This window comes from Indicator indicator, chromosome Z, assembly GCF_027791375.1.
Source record: "Indicator indicator isolate 239-I01 chromosome Z, UM_Iind_1.1, whole genome shotgun sequence".
Classification (NCBI taxonomy): Eukaryota; Metazoa; Chordata; class Aves; order Piciformes; family Indicatoridae; genus Indicator; species Indicator indicator.
The window spans coordinates 35,614,745-35,633,361 of NC_072053.1; the positions used below are offsets into that span (position 1 = coordinate 35,614,745).

Genomic DNA, 18,617 nt, shown 5'->3' on the forward strand with positions numbered 1-18,617 from the left:
TTTCTTTTTGTCCTTTAAGAATGAGTGGTTTAAGCTCTGTTCTGATTTACATTGATTTACAACTCCATTCTGATTGGCAGTTACCTGGTTACATAGTAGAGTAGCAAATGAAAAGATGCTTTGAAATAAACAGATAGTTCTCTATTTAAAAAGTGTCTTTATTTTCCTTCAACATCAAAATGTAAGGAAATTGGATTTAGTAACTGTGCCATCAAGTTTCAAGATTTTACAGTGAAGAATCCCCATTTCTAGTGAATGTCCAAAAAGAATGTCAAGTAACTTTGGTTCAAATGTCAAACTGCATGTTCATACCCCAGAGGCACTTCAGATTGTTGACTAGAAGTCTTTGCAGCAGTTACTGCCCTCTTGCTTCATGGGCACAATATCCAACAAACACAGGTTCAGCTGCTATGCCACGGCTGTTAAAATAAAGAAGAATATATGATTACAATCAAACTGGCTGGCTGTGTAGACAGGAAGAAAAATACTGGCACTATTTTAATCTTTGTGTAAAGAAAGAACAGTGGCCTAGTTAAGGTGTGAAGAACAGCACTATTCTACAACTGATTGTATTGTTTCTATCAGATAAATCAGAGTATTAGAAAACAGATTGAAAAGCTTAAATTCAGAGGCTAGTTGTCTTGATATTCTGCAGAATCTATTGCTTTTAGTAAAAAGAAGTCATAAGAGCATGAAAATATAAATCAGTTGACATTTGCACACTTGCCTCAACTCGTGTTTCCTTTGCGTGCAACTCCACCTCTCTTTCATTGTTTGGGGAGCCGGTTTTAGTAAACTGGACCTTTTCCAGCTACACTAACAAATTAATCTGTTCTTATGTGACTTTATAAAGAAATAAAAAAAACCTTTAGATTTTGATGCAGTAAGACAGTATAAAAAGATGTTAAATCAGCTGTAGTAAATTTTTCTTTTGCTTCTTGAATATTTAAAAGCTAGACAACATTGCTACAGTGATTGTAGGATATTATATATTAATACACACAGAGAAGTATTTAGATTGCACTTATGAGCTGCAGTGAAAAAATGCATAATTAAATAGCTCAGATGAACTACTTCTTACCCTTAAGCAAGACTTGCTCTTGGTAAGGGACCAGGTGGTTGTCTAGGTCTCTGGAATATATGCCCACCTGTTCATTTGCCTTCTTTCACCACTATTCCTCTGCAATTTGGGTTGCTGTATCCTTCTGCAGGAGGCTTGCTTCAGATGTGAGTAACAGCTTCTGCTTTCATAGTACTATTTCACCAACAGTGGCCTCAGCACTAGGGTAAAGCCTACTTCATTCTTCCAGTGACCCTGATCTAGCTGTTAAAATTTTTTAGAGTACTTCAATCTTGTTTTTAACATGTTAACTCCTTAATGTATCTATTTTTCTCATGGCTGAGATAATACAATTTACACATAACTATTTTCCTATAGCTTTATTTAAAGCCAGCTTGAAATAAACCAGCAAGTCAAACCTTATAAGTCTTTCAGTCACTCTTAACCTGTTAAAAAGCTAGTTCATACTTGTCATGATTTTAAGCCCAGTCACAACTGAGCACCACAGCTGACCAGCTGGTAGGATGGAAAAGGGGAGTTGGGAGCAAAATGCAAAATCCCAGGAGAGTAACAGAACAATGCAGAGGACAAATTATCTTATAGAAACAATAGTAATAAAGAATACAGTACTAGCCCCCATGCCCCATTATATAGCAGGCACAACATTTTATATGGAATACCTCACAGGCTGGTTCAGCTACCCGTCCTGGGTGTGGCTTTCACAGCTTCTTGTGAAGAAAATTAACCCTGTCCTAGCTGAAACCAGGACAGTAAGCTCAAGAGTTAGTGATTCCAGCAGAATCCTGCTGAGGCATCTACTGACACGTGGGCAACCTGCTTTGAGTTTTGAGAGCTAATGGTAATGTCGTTGTATCTTGCTCTTTATAAAAGCTGATTTATTGAAATATTTCTTGACATTGGGATTTTCAATGATTTGTCATACATTTTTTGTAGGGAAATTACATGGCATTTTGTGTTCCTGCTGCAGTCCAACTTTGCAGCAGCATTTAGGCAAACCTAAAAGGCTCACTGACTGTGTACTTTTAAAACTAGAGTAATTTGTCTCGATAGTTTTAAGGAAAGAACTGCAGAGAAGATGATGTTATAAACTGATTTTTTTTTTTACAGTAGCCATAAATATAATTAATTCATCAAGGGCTCCTTGGCCACTCCTTTCAGTCTTTACACTAAGGCATTACCTGAGAGAATAGCTCACTCAAGCTCACTTACCATGAAAAGAGTTTCACCTGATTTCCTGCTGCATGTCTTTAATAGATTTTGTTACGGATTTATTATAAATATTTTTTTCTGAAAGTCTGCTTTTTCTCCTGTCTGTGTACTCATCCCACATACCCTTTTGAATTCAAACCCAAACCCTTTTCTCCTGTCTGTGTACTCATCCCACATACCTATTTTGACTTAAGTAAGTAAATAATGGTGTTGTTTTTTGATGAAAGACAGGTATAGATGAGTTCTAATACTTCACTGAAGAAAGTCAATGAGCTCTGAAGGTACTTGTTGGAAAACTGTCTAGAACTTTTAACATATTAATACATCTGTTCTTCCTCTTCTGAGTACACAAAAACCACATGGGGTAACATTTACATGGTCAGATCAGACTGCTAGTTCCCCTCCCTTCATTTCCAGTACATTCCCAGACCAGTAGTTTAGGCCTGTGCTTGAACTCCATTGGCTGTAAGGCTTCACTGTAGCTGTTTATCTTACCGGAGCATGCGGCATCGATGGTTGGACAGCCTTTCATAGGCATCTTGCAAGTCGGTCACGCTCCTACTGCTCCAAAGTCTTTCCCCTACAGCACTTGCTCTAGGCCTGTAAAGACAAACTGAGTTTTAGAGCAGGTATAGTCTATCCAGGCTGGATGTGGCTCTAAGCAACCTGATCTAGTGTGAGATGTCCCTGCCCAATGCAGGAGAGTTGGAACTAGATGATTCTTGAGGTCCTTTCTAACGCTAACAATTCTATGATTCTATAACCAAGACTAGATTAAAGTTTAATACCAGGTGTTCTATCCAGAACCATACATTTTTATAGCTGCTCAAGTTCAGTACAGAGCACTGTTACCACTAACATACAGTTCTGCTACATAAATCAGTGCTTCTTGTGGCTGCCTTTCTAAAATCCAAAGATGAAGCAGTTCATACCATAATCTTGGTGTGAGGTTAGTTGCATCCACAAATTCTCCCCACAGGCAGGCTTCTCCACCTATTAAGAGTTTTTTCTGTTCTTCAGATCCTGAATTCAAAGCAGAAAATTAGAATTTATATTTGTCCAGAAGACTTGCACATATCAAAGTTCCACTTTCCAATACTCAGAGAGGACTGCTTTTCAATTACTTTCTCATAGAAAACACCTGTACTCAGCACTAACTTAGTGTTTTGGTGGTTTTTACGGAATGTGAGAACCACCAGGCCATTTGCCCAGAGAACCCGTTTCCTGTCTCTGTCAGAAAGAATTTTAATTTTAATCCTCTGAGGACATTCCTTCGAGTTCCAACGTTCTTTAGATATTGCAGTCCTCGTTGAAGCTCTTCATTCTATCAAATACAGAACATTCCCTGAAAAAGCTACAGAAGTCAGATGTTCTTCTCCTTAATAGGGTCTGAGAGCTACCTTGCCCAAAATGAAGCTCTAAGCAGAGCATACAAGATGTTTGTATCGGCTTTAACCAGAGGGAGGAAACATGTCTTTTTCTGGAAGAGTCTAATATTCTAGAAGCTTGTTAACATACGAATTCAATGCCTGTCTGCTAACAGCCACTTCGCACAACTCAGCCCATAAAGGATGATGCATCTATCCACCTAGTCTAGCATCTGTCCACACATGCACCAGTACCAAATGCCTGAACTTTTCCCTGTGAGAAACTGAAAGTCCTTTGATAACAGCATATCTGATCATAGTGACTATATGACCACTCTAAATAACCTTACTTCTTTCCATTTAGACCTTACTATGAAAAGACTTCCATGCACAGAACATGCATATAAAAAAAAAAGTAACATACCAGGGAAGTTGAGTGGCTCAACACTGTAGTATTTCTTCCAGTCTTGCCCGTAACTAATGTAGTCTAAGTACCAGGGAGCTGCCAGGATAGCAGTGAACCCAGCTCCTGTAACACTGCTCAGTTCATGAGCATAGTTGTTTCCCATCCACACTTCAACTACTGTGTCTGGTTTCAGCTAAAAAAAAAATTCAGAATGTTAATGTTACAGGGAAAAAAGAATGATGCATTTCAAAACCGGGAGAGTGATATTTTGTATTGAGGAGGAACATTTTGGAAGCTGATTAGGTCTTTGCTGGCTTTAAACAGTTCACGCTAGAATTAAGCCTAGATCATACTACTGACAGTTAATGCCCTAAGAGGGTTCCTACACACATCAGTTACTTGACTAGCATCTACTTGACAGCATCTGGTGTTACTAGACCTGATGCACCTTTAGGGCATTAACTGTCTGTGGTATAACTTAGGTTTCACTCTAGTGTGAACCCTGTTTAAAACAGCAAAGAGCTAATCAGTTTTAGACTGGGGGATGCGGGAGAAGACAAAAGAGAGCTTCCAAAATGTTTCTCCTCAAAACCATTAACTCCTTAATAGTCTACATCTGAAGCCTCCCACAATATCGGTGCTGTTATGCAAGAGTATCTTATTATTTTCTTATCTTACCTGTGCGTTGTTATCAAACACTTCCTGCCAGACGATGTATCCTTTGTTATAGGAGGAAACTATATCCAAAATCCTAGAATTTAGAAATGGTATCATGTTCGTGAACTTCAATCAGTACAGGCATACAAAGTAGCAACATTTTCTACCCTAACATATCTGATGTTACAGCAGATACTTAAAGGTACCAAATGCAGTGTGTGCACAGAACTAGACTAACATATCCTTGTTGTGTCCCACGTTTTAAAGCTCTGAACTTTACATTCATTGTGCTAAAAGAAAATGGGTAGTTCCCAATGCATAGTAATTTTTGAAACCAATATAGGCTAACCTAAATCATCTTCAGTATCTGCACGTCAGCAACACCCTCAATTAGTGTCTGTGAAATGCTAAGCAAGAATTAAAAAAAACAGCATACTTTTGAATATAGTGAGATTCCAGTTTCTTATAGTCAGTGCCAAATCCTTCCTTCTTCATGAACTCTTTCACCTCAGGGTTAGATTTCCTTAAAGAAAATTAAAAAGAAAAGAAAAATTGTTTTAAACCTGATTTCCCAACCACTTCCTTCTATGCAGAGCACAGTAGCTGATGCCTTGGACACACAATAGCCTGGAACGCACCACAGAACAGAAGCAGCAGGCTAAGTGATTTAGCTATACTGAAACAGTTTCATCCTCATCTGAAATAAAGCAGAGTCAAACTTCTCTGGTAAAACTACTGGAATTCCTGTTCTGAAGCAGTCTCTGGCAGGCTGCATTAAGCTCCTAAGAGCTCCTGGCTTCCCTGTGACTTTGTGTGAAGGTTGCCAGCAGGTCTGGAAACTAAGCAGCCACGGTACCAGGGGATCCGCAGGAGTGAGATGTAGAACTTGGGAAAATATGCCAAAAGTAACCAACACATCTGAGATAAAGCATGCACCAGAAATTCTTTTAAAAATTAAAGCAAGTCCTGCATGTTCACATTTAATATTTCAAGAGAACACATACCGACTAGATCAGTTAATACTCATCCAATTAGTTCTGCTGCAAATTTAGTTCCTCCAGCAAAGAGACTCCAAAATATTCAAAATCCAAAACCACCTGATGAACTCTATTAACACAACCCATACTTTTAATGCAAGCACACAAGAGTAAGTACCATAACAGTTAATTTCAGCAGATTTTCTGATGGTCAGACTTCCTTGGAAATAACTGCTTTCCTTTAACACAAAGTATTTAAATGTCAGTTATTTTATATAGAACTTTTCTGCCATGCTACATCTCCTTCCTGGCAGGTTGATTTTCATACAGAAATTCTTTAGAGTACTGGAACATTTTTGACACTACTAGTCAAAGCAAAATTCTGCACAATATGACTTGCTTGGTGAGGAACACAAACTCTCTGCCTGTAAATAGAGAAGTGGAGATCTTGAGTTTAAGCAATGAAAACTGTCTCATGCAACCGTATTCCATAACTGATGGATTTAGTCAAGTTTCAGAGGCACTAGCTATTTTATTTGAACTGTCACCGTACCAACAATCGAAGTTCACTTCATCTCCTCCCAAATGAATGTATGCATCTGGAAACACACTGCTGATCTCTTTGAAGAACTGAGTCATGAAGTCATAAGTTGTATTCAAAATGGGATTTACAGGTCCAAAGGACCCAGTTGGCTGTTGTCCATTGTAACAAGGGGTGAGAAGATCTTTTTGACCTAATGAAACAATTAATAGAGGATATTCAGTTCCACTTTGGTATGCTAACTTTGCTACCAGGAAGAGGCAGTTACCCATATTAAAAAGGTTCCATATTCCTGACTTAAGTGCTCACCTATTCTATGTATAATCAAATAGAGACAGGATGAAATAAAACAACTTCTGTGATTCTGTGAACTTGCCCAAGGTCGAAGAACCCTGGAACTGGAAATCAAGACTGACTTTCAGATTTGTGATTTAACACATCCTAATGCATAGAACATTTCACTGTATCTGAAAAACAGCTGCTGGATGACTACTTGAATGAAAAATGCTTTAATGCATTTAGGAAGGAAGCCAATTAAAAGGAAGCCAAACATAATTAGCGTGCTCCAGAGGCCTCTTTTCTCTTTCTATTAATCTTTGTTAACACCTAAGTACATGGCAGGTATATGGCTCAAGACATGTCCTACCTCAGTCTGCTAGGAATTTTCTTCTACACAAGAAAGAAAAGATAGACAGAGATCAAAACTGAGTACTGGTTCTTGAGCCAACGTATCTGAAGGAAAAAGTTACTGTATGTAGTCTGGGGATTCCTAAGTCCAGTTTATTTTGTAACCTGTGGTTGCAGCAGCAGCACCTTCTTGCCTATGTGTTTTCCTACTTCAAGCATATTTTCCCCACACAGGGCCCTAGTGATAGATTGCTTTATTCTCTTTGCATGCCTTAAGACTTCTCTCCAGTATCTTGAATTCCAATGTAAACAAAGCACAGCTACTCCAGTTCATAGGCAAAGCCAGGACTAGTCCTTCTGCATCGCATTTAAAATAGCTTTAATACAAAGAGCTATCAGCTTGCTTTTAATATGAATGTAAAAACCTCACATATCACCAGGCAAGACTGGTGCTTCATAGCAGCAAAGACCACATGAGATGAAGGACTCAGTAAGAGTGTTTAGCAGGTTTAGTTTTCACCATGCTTCTTTCCTCCTCATTTTAAATTAGTGAGAAAGAGTCCGAGGCAGCTTCCAACATCATGTCCACATCTCCAAAGGATTAGTACAAACTCACCCTACAACTAGAACTCTGAAGTACTACAAAAACCTTCATTATTTTCAGTTTGGCCAAAGCCACCTTATGTTAACTGCAGTGAAGTCACAGTCGGTGCACCTTGAATTAAGGCACAAGGTTCCCTGGTCTTTGAATACTTGCAAACACACTGCTCTCAGGATTCACCCACTCTCTGCCAAGAAGAAAGTGAAGAAGCATCCAGTTATTGTGCATTGTACATTGGCAGATTACCACTTCACTAATAGTCAGAAACATCAGCCACTTTGGAAGAACCTTACCAAAGTAGTTAATCCAGAGGCAGCAACTCACTACTTCTACCCACTGCCCTATTACTCTGAACTCAGGAATACTACACAGGGTGGTAACAACATGAAGTCTAGTCTGTACCTGCACATGCTTACCCAGCACAGGAAGTGTCCACCTTCTCTGTTCAGTTCATCTATCATGTAAAGGTCATGACCATCACTGAGTCTGCCACTCACTCACCTCTTAACAAGGACCTTTCAAAGCACTCTAACAGCTGCTTTTTAACAAGTTTTTGTTTGCTGAACCCTATGTACCATACTTTTAACCATTAATACTTTCCTAGACATACCTTTTCCCCAAGACTCTGTATGTCCTGGGGTATCAAACTCTGGGATAACTCTAATGCCTCTTAACCGGGCATACTCAATCACCAGACGGACGTCAGCAGGTGTATAGATGTGGTTATAGGAGTATGCTCCCTGTAAAATATTCACATTTAGAGACAGTTTACAAAGCATTACACCAGCAGCTCACAAAATTGAGAATGAAGTCTTACAATTTAGACTGGAGAGCAGTTTTACAAGCTGGGCTTTTTTTTTTCCCTTTATAACATTGACAGAGCTTTTCCATTGACTATCTGGGGTGGGGGAAACAAAAATTAACCCATTTTGCTGCAGCAAGGTAAATAACTTGAGAAGACTATGCTTTCCTCCTTAGCTCACAATTACTGAAAGAAAAAGAAGAGGTACCTTCTACTCATCAGATTGTTGAAAAACACAATTTTTGCAAAATTCATTTTTCAGTTCTGTATAGAAACACCTCTGCATCATTAATTCTGAAGCACAGGGCCTTTGTCCCATGATGTGCAAGAGTAATGGAAAAAAACCTGCCAAGTCACAACAAATGGCATCCTGCTCCAACACCTCTGCCCAGCAGCTCTGATACAATGCCAAATTTAGCATCAGGGCCTGCCAGTGGGGAAAAGGACAGAACTCCATAGACAGACATAGCTAGCAAAAAATAATCTGACTGCACCATGTAACATCTATGATCTTTTAGTCAAAAAAAAATCCTCATGGCATCTGCTCAAGCACTGCCTACCTAGTTTTCATGAGGGTAAGATTCTAGCAAGCAGTTTAAAACATCATCACAAATCTTGTGCTTAGGCTCAGTCTACTTAATTATTCATGGGTGATACAGCTACTGTTGTACCAAGACTAAGCAAGAGCCTCATGAATCAGGAAATAGAGACACATTGCACTGTATTTGTTTTAGAAAACAACCTCTCACGTCTGGGCCTCTTATAGACATTGTATTCTGTAACCAGATCTCAGATAAGGCAAAAGTGGTAGTAGTTCCAAACCAAGAGTAAACAGGAAACTCTTGCATTTGTTTGAGAGGCAAGAAGTCTACCAATTAAACAAATAAACCAACCAAGAGAAATCCAAGCATTGTTCACTATAATTGGTTCCTTGTACACCATTACTGCTTGAGGGCCTGCAAAATGCTGAGGATCACTGTCACCAGCAAGTCTACACAGAAGACCTAGGAAGGTCATTTACTATGCGCCCACCAAAGAGACTTAAACATGGTCCACAGGTGGGATCCCAAATGTAGACTTGCTGGTTCCTGGTCCTCTGGTACTGGTTTGCAATCAGCCAAGGCAGTTGGATTCAACTGTTGGTAGGGTCTGCATTTTATTTCATGAAATATATGCCAGATTTCTGCCCTCCCACTCTGCTCCTACAATGCTTACTCACCTTGTCACTTAACTCCGGAAAATAAATACTCTGGTAAGGGAACGACTGATCATCTACTATATGCCAGTGGAGAACATTGAACTTGTTAAAAGCCATGGCATCCTGTAACAAATAATGCAACACAGTTTAGTTATGAACTTTAGTCTCACAGAAAACCTGTCAAAAAAGCAGTCTCGTCTCAGTACATCCTGCATGCCTAATGCAATGACTGAAAACCAACCAACCAAAAACACCAAGGAAAAAAGCATGTTTCACTGAATCCTGGGGTATACACCAAAACACAGCAGCTTGTTTATGCCATTGCTCCATTCCTCTGTCATCTATTTTCAACAGTCTTGCAAACAAGCTCTCAATCTGATTGTTCTACAGTGACTGGTAGAAAGGGAACTGCTATGAACGCTGATTAGTTTTTTCCACTTCAGAATATATCTAGGCAATTCTCTATGCACCATCAGCTATTTCAACTCGCAGAAAAGCTTACACTTTTCTACCCAAATACTTTGAACTCAGAAACTGAACAGCATTATAGTTTCCTACAATTTAGCATATCCATACTTGCTATTGTCTTCTGCAGAACCCATTTCAAACGCATACAAAGTAAGCTGTGAATCTTCCCCACAGAAGCTAGTGTTCCCCTTACGTTTTCAGTCATTTTAGGGAGTACTTCTCTTTTACTGAAGATCATCAAGACAAATGTTAGCACACCTATTTTAAAACTATGACTCTACATGGACAGTTACACACATACTCTGAGTTATGCACGTTTGTTAGAGCCACTGGGAAGTGTCCTCTGCTGTGGGCAGACAGAACAATTGTTCTTCACATTGTTCATGACTAAGTATTAGCAACACGGTTGCTTCCAAACCCTTGCCACAATACATTTCCATTCCTTCCTCCTCCTTTTTTCAGTAACTTCTATTTAAACAAACAACACCAAATCCAAAGGAAGATTTTATGCCCTGTCCATTCCTCCAAATTATCTCATCTGTTTTATTACAGAATCAACCAGGTTAGAAAAGACCTCGGAGATCATCAAGTCCAACCCATTACCTAATACCTAACACCTCCTGACAACTAAACCATGGCTCCAAGTGCCACATCCAATCTTTTTTTGAACACCTCCAGGGACAGTGACTCCACCACCTCCCTGGCCAGCCCATTCCACTGGCCAATTACTCTTTCTGTGAAGAACTTTCTCCTCACCTCAAGCCTAAACTTCCATTGGTGCAGCTTGAGACTGTGTCCTCTTGTTCTGCCACTGGTTACCTGTCTACAACCTCCTTTAAGGTAGTTGTAAAGAGCAACAAGGTCTCCCCTGAGCCTCCTCTTCTCCAGGCTAAACAACCCCAGCTCCCTCAACCTCTCCTCATGGGGCTTGTGCTCAAGACCTCTCACCAGCCTCCTTGCCCTTCTCTGGACACGTTCAAGTATCTCAATGTCCTTCTTAAATGGAGGAGCCCAGAACCGGACACAGTACTCAAGGTGTGATCTAACCAGTGCTGAGTACAGGGCAGAACGACTTCCCTGCTCCTGCTGGCCACACTATTTCTGACACAGGCCAGGATGCCATTGGCCTTCTCGGCCACCTGGGCACACTGCTGGCTCATGTTCAGCCTACTGTCAACCAGTGCCCCCAGGTCCCTTTCTGTCTGGCTGCTCTCCAGCCTCTCCGACACCAGCCTGTAGCTCTGCATGGGGTTGTTGTGGCCAAAGTGCAGCACTTGGCACTTGGACTTGTTGAATGTCATCATGTTGGACTCTGCCCATCTGTCCAGCCTGTCAAGGTCCCTCTGCAGAGCCCTCCTACCCTTCAACAGATCAACAGCTGCTCCCAGCTTGGTGTCATCTGCAAACTTACTAATGGTGGACTCTATCTCTTCATCCAGATCATCAATAAAGATATTGAACAGGATGGGGCCCAACACTGATCCCTGGGGGACACCACTAGTGACAGGCTGCCAGCTGGATGTGGCACCATTCACCACCACTCTCTGGGCTCAGCCCTCGAGCCAGTTCCTAACCCAGCGCAGAGTGCTCCTGTCCAAGCCATGGGCTGACAGCTTGGCCAGGAGTTTGCCATGGTGGACAGTGTCAAAGGCCTTGCTGAAGTCCAGGTAGATACATCCACAGCCTGCCCCACATCCACCAGGCAGGTCACCTGGTCATAGAAGGAGATCAGGTTGGTCAGGCAGAACCTGCCCCTCCTAAATCCATGTTGGCTGGACCTGATCCCTTGGCCATCCTGCAGGTGCGTAGTGATTGCCCCCAAGATGATCTGCTCCATCATCTTGCCTGGCACTGAGCTCAGGCTGACAGGTCTGTAGTTCCCAAGTTCCTCCATCTGGCACTTCTTGTGGATGGGCATCACATTGGCCAAGTTCCACCCATCTGGGACCTCTCCAGTGAGCCAGAACTGGTGGTAAATGATGGAGAGTGGCTTGGCCAGCTCATCTGACAGTTGTCTCAGTGCCCTAGGATGGATCCCATCCAGTCCCATTGACTTGTGAGGATCCAAGTGGCTCTTACTGCTTTCTCATAGATTATGGGGGGACTATATTGTTCCCTGACCCCATCTACCAGTTCAGGAGGCCAGTTGTCCTGAAGACCTCCTGTCTTACTGTTGAAAATTGAGGCAAAGAAGGTATTTAGTACCTCTGCCTTTTCCTCACCTTTAGTTACAATATTCCACTCCAAGTCCAAAAAAGAGTGGAGGTTCTTCTTGCCCCTCTTTTTAGCATTAATATATTTATAAAAATGCTTTTTATTATCTTTCAGAAAAGTGGTCAGAAACATTGGACATCAAAAGCTTTAATTAATGTATGTCTTCATGCATTTTATCAAATACCATCTTTCCACATAGAAAACTGTATCTCCTATCCTTCACCTCTTCAGGTGTTCCTTCCTCAAGGACAAATGCCCTCCCTGAAAGCACAGTACAGCAGCAGGTGGATGCAAACAAGAACTGTACTTGAACTGCTGCCTTAAGCATCTAATGATCACGTCAGCAAAGGGATTACTGCTGATTTTTATTAGGTTAGCTCGGATCCAAGCAGGCACAGTGGTGGAACAAATAGTGCACTTGTTCATCACCTTCCCCCACCAGGGTGGGATTGCACAATTCATAGTATGCTTAAGCTTTTCAGAGAAAATTCCGTTTGCACACTTTTGTTCTGTTTGGGTTGGGGTTTTGTTTGTGGGTTTGTTTTTTTTTCTTTTTGAAGGGACACAGTGAAAGAAATCAGTAGCTTCCAATCAACACTCCCAGTTTCCCCCTTTACTCTGTACTACTTAATTACTGGCTTGCTGTCACCAGCCTAAGAAAGGATTACCAAAGCCTGGTTATTGTAAAGACTGGAATTTTCCTGCAGCCACTGTCACTGAAGCTACGACTTGCAAGGTCTCCAATGTATTGCTTGGTGATGGTCGGATGTCTAAGAACATGCTTCCAAGAAATACATGATCTGGTTTAGGCAACAGAAAACACAGAAAACTCAAAAGTACCACAAATCTCAGCCTCCTTTACAGGCTCACTAATTACTGCATAAGCCCACTCAATCTCTTTCTGCTGTATGTTCTGATCTTCACCTAGCAAAGTTTAGCTTGTCCTTTTAAAGTCAGCCAGAGGAGATGATTTCTTCTTCCACATCAGCTCCAGGTGCTACATACTAGAGGGTGCAAAAGACAACAGTGAAAAGCCTTAATAATTAGTGATACAAAACTGGCCACTTACCAGATTCGTAAGGATTGATTTCAATGGTAAATAATGCCTTGAAGTGTCTAGTAAGATTCCTCTGTGAGCAAATCTTGGGAAGTCATCAATTTCAGATTCATTGACAAGAAACTATAAAAATAAAATTTAAGAATTAGAATTCTGATTTTATATTTACCACCTCAGAGAGGAAATACTTATTTTCAGTTTGTTAACAGCTTTACAATTATCAGAAAAAATACTTAATGAAAGTAGTAGATCTGCCGTTTCTAGAAGAGCACCTGTTACAGAATGTGATTGCCCATTAAAAGGATTCTACTTTCAGCTGGTAGTTTTACTTACACTTCCATAGTCATCCTCATGAACCAACTGGCTGAAAGTTTCCAAACCTGGAAAAAATTCCAAGAAAGGGTACATGCAGTATAACCCAGTACTTGTCCTTAAAGTTTTAGATAAAAACAGGACCTTAACTACTTACAGGCATTCACACAGCTAGAAAAAATGCTGAGTGTCTTCCTTTTCAGGAGATTACTTAATTGCTCAAACACTACAGTTAAAGAAATTCTAAAGAGAGACCATTCTACCTCTCCCTTATAGACAAATACTTAATATTAGCATTACAGCTCAGCTGTACCAAATTAATCCTTCAATAGCATGGAAGTGATTGAGATGAAGGCAGGAATTTCTGATGTTACTATACATTTATTAATGGCACTTCTGGAACTGATAAAGTTTCCAATTCAGCATTAAAAATCTGCAAATTTAGACTAGCATTCCAGTAACAACAGTAAACTGAAACTTCAGCATTACAGTCTTATTAATAATGTGTTCAGCATGTTCAGTTATCAGGTGCAGTCAGAGAATAATTTGTTCACACTGGAGATTAGAGAGCTTTTCAGCACTTAAGAGTGTGGCTGCCACTGACTTTGAGATGCTGAGAGGCTGACCAACACACATCTGTGTATCCTTCCGGCCTCTAAGCCCAAGGTTACTTCCCATGAAGGCCTGAATGAAGGCAAGGTCAGCTGGTTCTTAGTTTGCCATGGAGTTTGTATTAGGCCAGAAAAAAACATTCTAGAAGAAAAGTGTCATCTTACCTCTTAAAGCACCCCACACCTCATCTGCTTTCAGTACAGCCACAGGTTCAGTTACAGTTAAATGATCTAATGGAAAAAAACCCAAAACATTCCTCAAGCACAGATTCAGAGGACAGTAAAAGACTCTTCAATTGCCACATCTCCCTTTTGTTTTTTTTTTTTTTTTCAATTTTAAATGATGCTGTTTTCAACAGTGATACCATATAGCCATTTTTCATATAGCTCCTAAAATAATGCAGGCTGCTAGTCAGAGTCAACAGTTAACCAGCAGGATGAGAAAACAAATATTCTGCTTAATAATGGCAGTTTTAAACACTGCACACGGACCAGAATTTCAACCAAGTTTAACTCAACTGATTTAAAATATATCATATGATTATTTCTGCATTTAAAACAAAAGTGATAAGGCCTGGGTAAATAACCCAGACCTAGCTGCAAAAGCCTTACATTTTTTTTTTTAACAATAGAGCATGTTAATTAGTAATATTAAGTGTTCACTATAAAGGTCTAATTACAAAGGGGTTTTTCCATTTAAAGTAATTCAGTACATTTTAGTAGAGAAACAAGTATCTTTAAAATGTTAACATTTTTAATATAAAAAAATACACTAACTATAAATCTGGATTACTCTTTAAGCATCAAAGCAATAATAAACTGACCTGTGTCACACATTTGAAACAGCAGAGAGAAAAATTGCTGTACAAGGCTTTATTGGATCTGCCTCAGTATGAAAGAGCAGTTGGCTATAAGTTATACTGTTCAAACATCTGTCTAAACTACCAGAGAAAAGCCATCCAGGGACATGGAGAAAGTATCTCAAGCTTCCATTTTAGCCTAAGCATGGATTGCATATACTTTTTCTGTGTGATAAAGAGAACTTAGAAGAGTACTGCAGTCTTCATGGGTCTTTCTGTGGTAAACTGTAGTTTAGTCAGGGATTTCCTTCCAAGACAGCAGACTTTTTCTTCTGAATATATACCATACCTTAAACAATTGCACAACAAATTTGCATGGCTGTTTAGAACCTTTTACACAAGCAGGCAGGAAGCCAACAGGCAGAAGGACAGATAACTTGTACTTTGATTATACATCCAGCTCTCTTGCTGCAGGACAGTTACTGACTGAACCACACTGTATCTATTAAGGATAGGAGCCAGACTGCTGAATCCAGCAAGTGACAAATAACTGTGTATTGCAGCATTTACTCCCTGAAGAAGTTGCCCTGTTAAAACAAAAAAATCAAAATCTTGCTAAAGTCTGGAGAGTTCATCTTAATATAGGAGGAAAACTCCCTTTTTTTTGGTTTTTTTTTTTTGTTTGTTTGTTTTTTTGTGTTTTTTTGTTTTTTGTAACTGGAAGCTCCTCTTTACAGCACAAGGATAAACTCCTGACTGTTCTGAAGAGTGCAACCTAAAAATCACATGATCTGACAGATTCCTTGACAAAAGAAGAAAAACAGCTGTGGTTAAAATCTGAAGTTCACAAACCAGTTCAAAGTTCAACTAGTAATACATCAGTACAATAATCTGACTGTGTCACAAAAAATTCTAAAGCACTAGCAATTCCTCTGTTACACTGCATTTACGCTGAAGTGTACAATAAACTTGCGCACAAAAATTGCACTGTTTGGCTAACTGTACAAAAAGACTGAGTAAATGCAAAATCAGTACATTCTATCACAAGTCAGGTGGAATTAATCCTGCTGCAGATGTAGGCTTTGAGATTAAAAAGGATCTTTTTCTAAGGATCTGTATCCTGGATACACTAAACAACTGCCTTGCCTAGTACAGAAGATTATCTCAAGACAGAACCACATGAACTGAAATCTGTGCTAATCTGTCCAGACAAAAAGCAGCACTCCTTTATATTTCTACTAAGAAACTTCTCTGGTTATTAGAACTTATTTTAGAGTACTTCTCCACTCTGGATTTCAGTCACAGAACTAAAGAAGCATATCAGAATAAATCAAATATAATCATCACATTTTAAAATCTTTCCATGTTATCTAGTGATAGAAAGTGGATTCATAACGCTGCAAGATGAATAGCAAGGGTTCTGTTTTTCCTGCAAAACCAGAAATACCATGTACATAAGCCAATAAAGTTCAGTTTGAGTTCAGATATAGTTATTTCCAGAGAGAGCAAATGAATAAGCAAAGCCAACCTTAACTCAACACCTGGCATGAAAGAATGGATGATCTATTGCCTATGCAAAGATCTCACCATACCCCAGGCATGCTCTGGAGACAGCAGGGCATGATGCTGCTGATTTGTAATGACAGCTACTAGAAAGGGCACCAGCAGATAAATTAGTCAATTGCTACCTAAACTGCACAAACCGTAGGCTATACTTCCAACCAGCTGCACGATTCACTGTAGGCTGAGATTTCCAAGAGCATTAAGTATTATCTTCCGCTTGGCACTGCTGTGCCTCAGCGAGCTTATGATGCTCAGTTCCTTAATAAAAAATAATTTGTTGACTTTTAAGTTGGTCACATGACTGGAAAACATGCGCTAACGATGCTGTTAAGCCCCGGAACGAAAGAGGAACGCGGTGAGCTGCTGTGCGCGGTACTCACAGGCCTCGCTGGAGCCGAGGTGCGGGTACCCCTGACAGCCGGGGTCCAGAGACTCGACCACCACCTGCAGCTGCAACAGTTCGGGCTCCGCTCTGGCGCCGAGCGGCCTGTGGCCGTGCTTCCGCCGGTCGGAGTGCCCGAACATGTAATCGTAGTACCTGCCGGGGAAGCAAGACACCGGGAGCGGGGAGGGGAGCTGAGGTAACCCATCCCGCCACAGGACTGCCGCCCGCGCAACCCCCGCAGCCCCGGGCCCGCCGCCTCTCACCTGCGGAAGGCATCCTGCAACAGACCGCAGGCCGGCGCCGCTGAGGAGCCGGTGCCAAGCACCAGCTGGAAGCGGCCGGGGGCCAGCTGCAGCTGGCGGCGGGACGTGCGGAGCCACTGCGGCAGGGGCCACAGCGAGTCCTCTGGGACGGTGTCTGAGACCGGCTCCCACTCGGCCAGCTCCGGCTCGGGCTCAATCCGCAGGGCTCCATGGCGAAGGCTGGTGCTCACCAGCACAGCGGGAACGAGGAAGAGTCCCAGCAGCAGCCCAACCAGCCCCATGGCTTTGCCCATGGCGCAGCGACTGCGACCACCCCCTCACTCCCCGGCCAGCCGCTCCAAGAGCAGCCCGGCTCCGGCTCCGGCTCCGGCTCCGCCTCCGCCATCACGGGGATGACAGGGGCGGTGCTCAGGAGCGCGCCTCAGCAACAGTCGGTCCGCCCGCTCCCGGCACCGCCTCCCCGCTCTCGGCACCGCCTTCTCCGTCTCCCTAGTGGCCCCTCAACGACTACAGCGGATGGGCCGCAACGAAAGGGGGGCCGGGGAGGGGGAGGGATTTGCGTCGCCGCGGAAGGGTGGTCTTTTGGCGGGGTTTGCTCCTTCAGATGGCCCCGCGCGGTCTTATGCGGGAAGCTGCTGGAATAAGAGGGATCGTTGCTGGGTCAAAAATTTTGCGCGATTTAATTTCTACATCGAAACGTCTTCACTTAACTTTACGTTTTTATAAGGGTTAAAACTAACGCATCTCTTGTAGTGCTACAAAACAATTTCAGCCTCAGCAGAATTAGTTTTTAACAGATTTTCTGCAGATTGCGTTATAAACTGTGTTGTGAGTAAGTAGAAGTCAGAGGTGCAGTGAAGTATACCAAGCCTTAACCAACCAGACTAGGTGTTTTCACAGACCCCCAGTACGAACTTTGGGAAGTTGTTGCAAAGTGTTCGGAAGGCAAATCAAGCACTGGGAAGCTGGAAGTCACAGTGGGGAGGCTGTCAGGCTTTAAACCACTTCTAATCGAATGGTTTATGCAAACACTGTCAGGTGCTTCAGCTGCTGCACTCGTTAAAGCCGTGGTTATGAAGGAGCTGACATCTGCCCTTGTAACCTAAGGAGCTGGCCAGCCACGGCTCCCTCGGTGATCTTCGTTGCCTGGAATGTTAACTCTAGTCACGCGCTCCAGGTTACAGACTACACTCTTAAGTTTAAAAACATAAAAATAAGAGCATCTCCATAATGAAGATTCTGTCAGTTTGGAAATTAGCAACAGACACCTCGCTGTGGAATTGCTATGGGGAAAACCCTTCTCCTTCAAGTAGGGTTTGTTCTCCTCTGTAAGCCTATGTCACAGTACCACAGTCACTTTTCAGGTTTGGAAGAGCAGCTCTTGCTGCTGTCCAAAGGGAGACACAGGGAGACATTGAGTGAATCACTGCAGGGCTGGGCATCAGTTTAAGAGGAGCTGAGTCCCAGCTGCCAGGTGT

General features: G+C 41.7%; 1 protein-coding gene across 1 annotated transcript; it reads right to left on the bottom strand.

Moving 5' to 3' along the window:
- Nucleotides 1-332: 332 nt before the first annotated feature.
- On the bottom strand, nt 333-17,432 carry HEXB (hexosaminidase subunit beta). The gene is made up of 14 exons (XM_054397431.1): nt 17,140-17,432; nt 16,872-17,029; nt 14,294-14,359; nt 13,539-13,585; nt 13,218-13,328; nt 9,488-9,589; nt 8,077-8,206; nt 6,251-6,431; nt 5,157-5,243; nt 4,742-4,814; nt 4,082-4,256; nt 3,223-3,313; nt 2,786-2,890; nt 333-419 (listed from the first exon to the last, which is right to left on the bottom strand). The coding sequence occupies exons 1-14, from the start codon at nt 17,430-17,432 to the stop codon at nt 356-358; spliced, it is 1,683 nt and encodes a 560-aa protein (XP_054253406.1). The 3' UTR covers nt 333-355.
- Between the last annotated feature and the right edge of the window lie 1,185 nt (nt 17,433-18,617).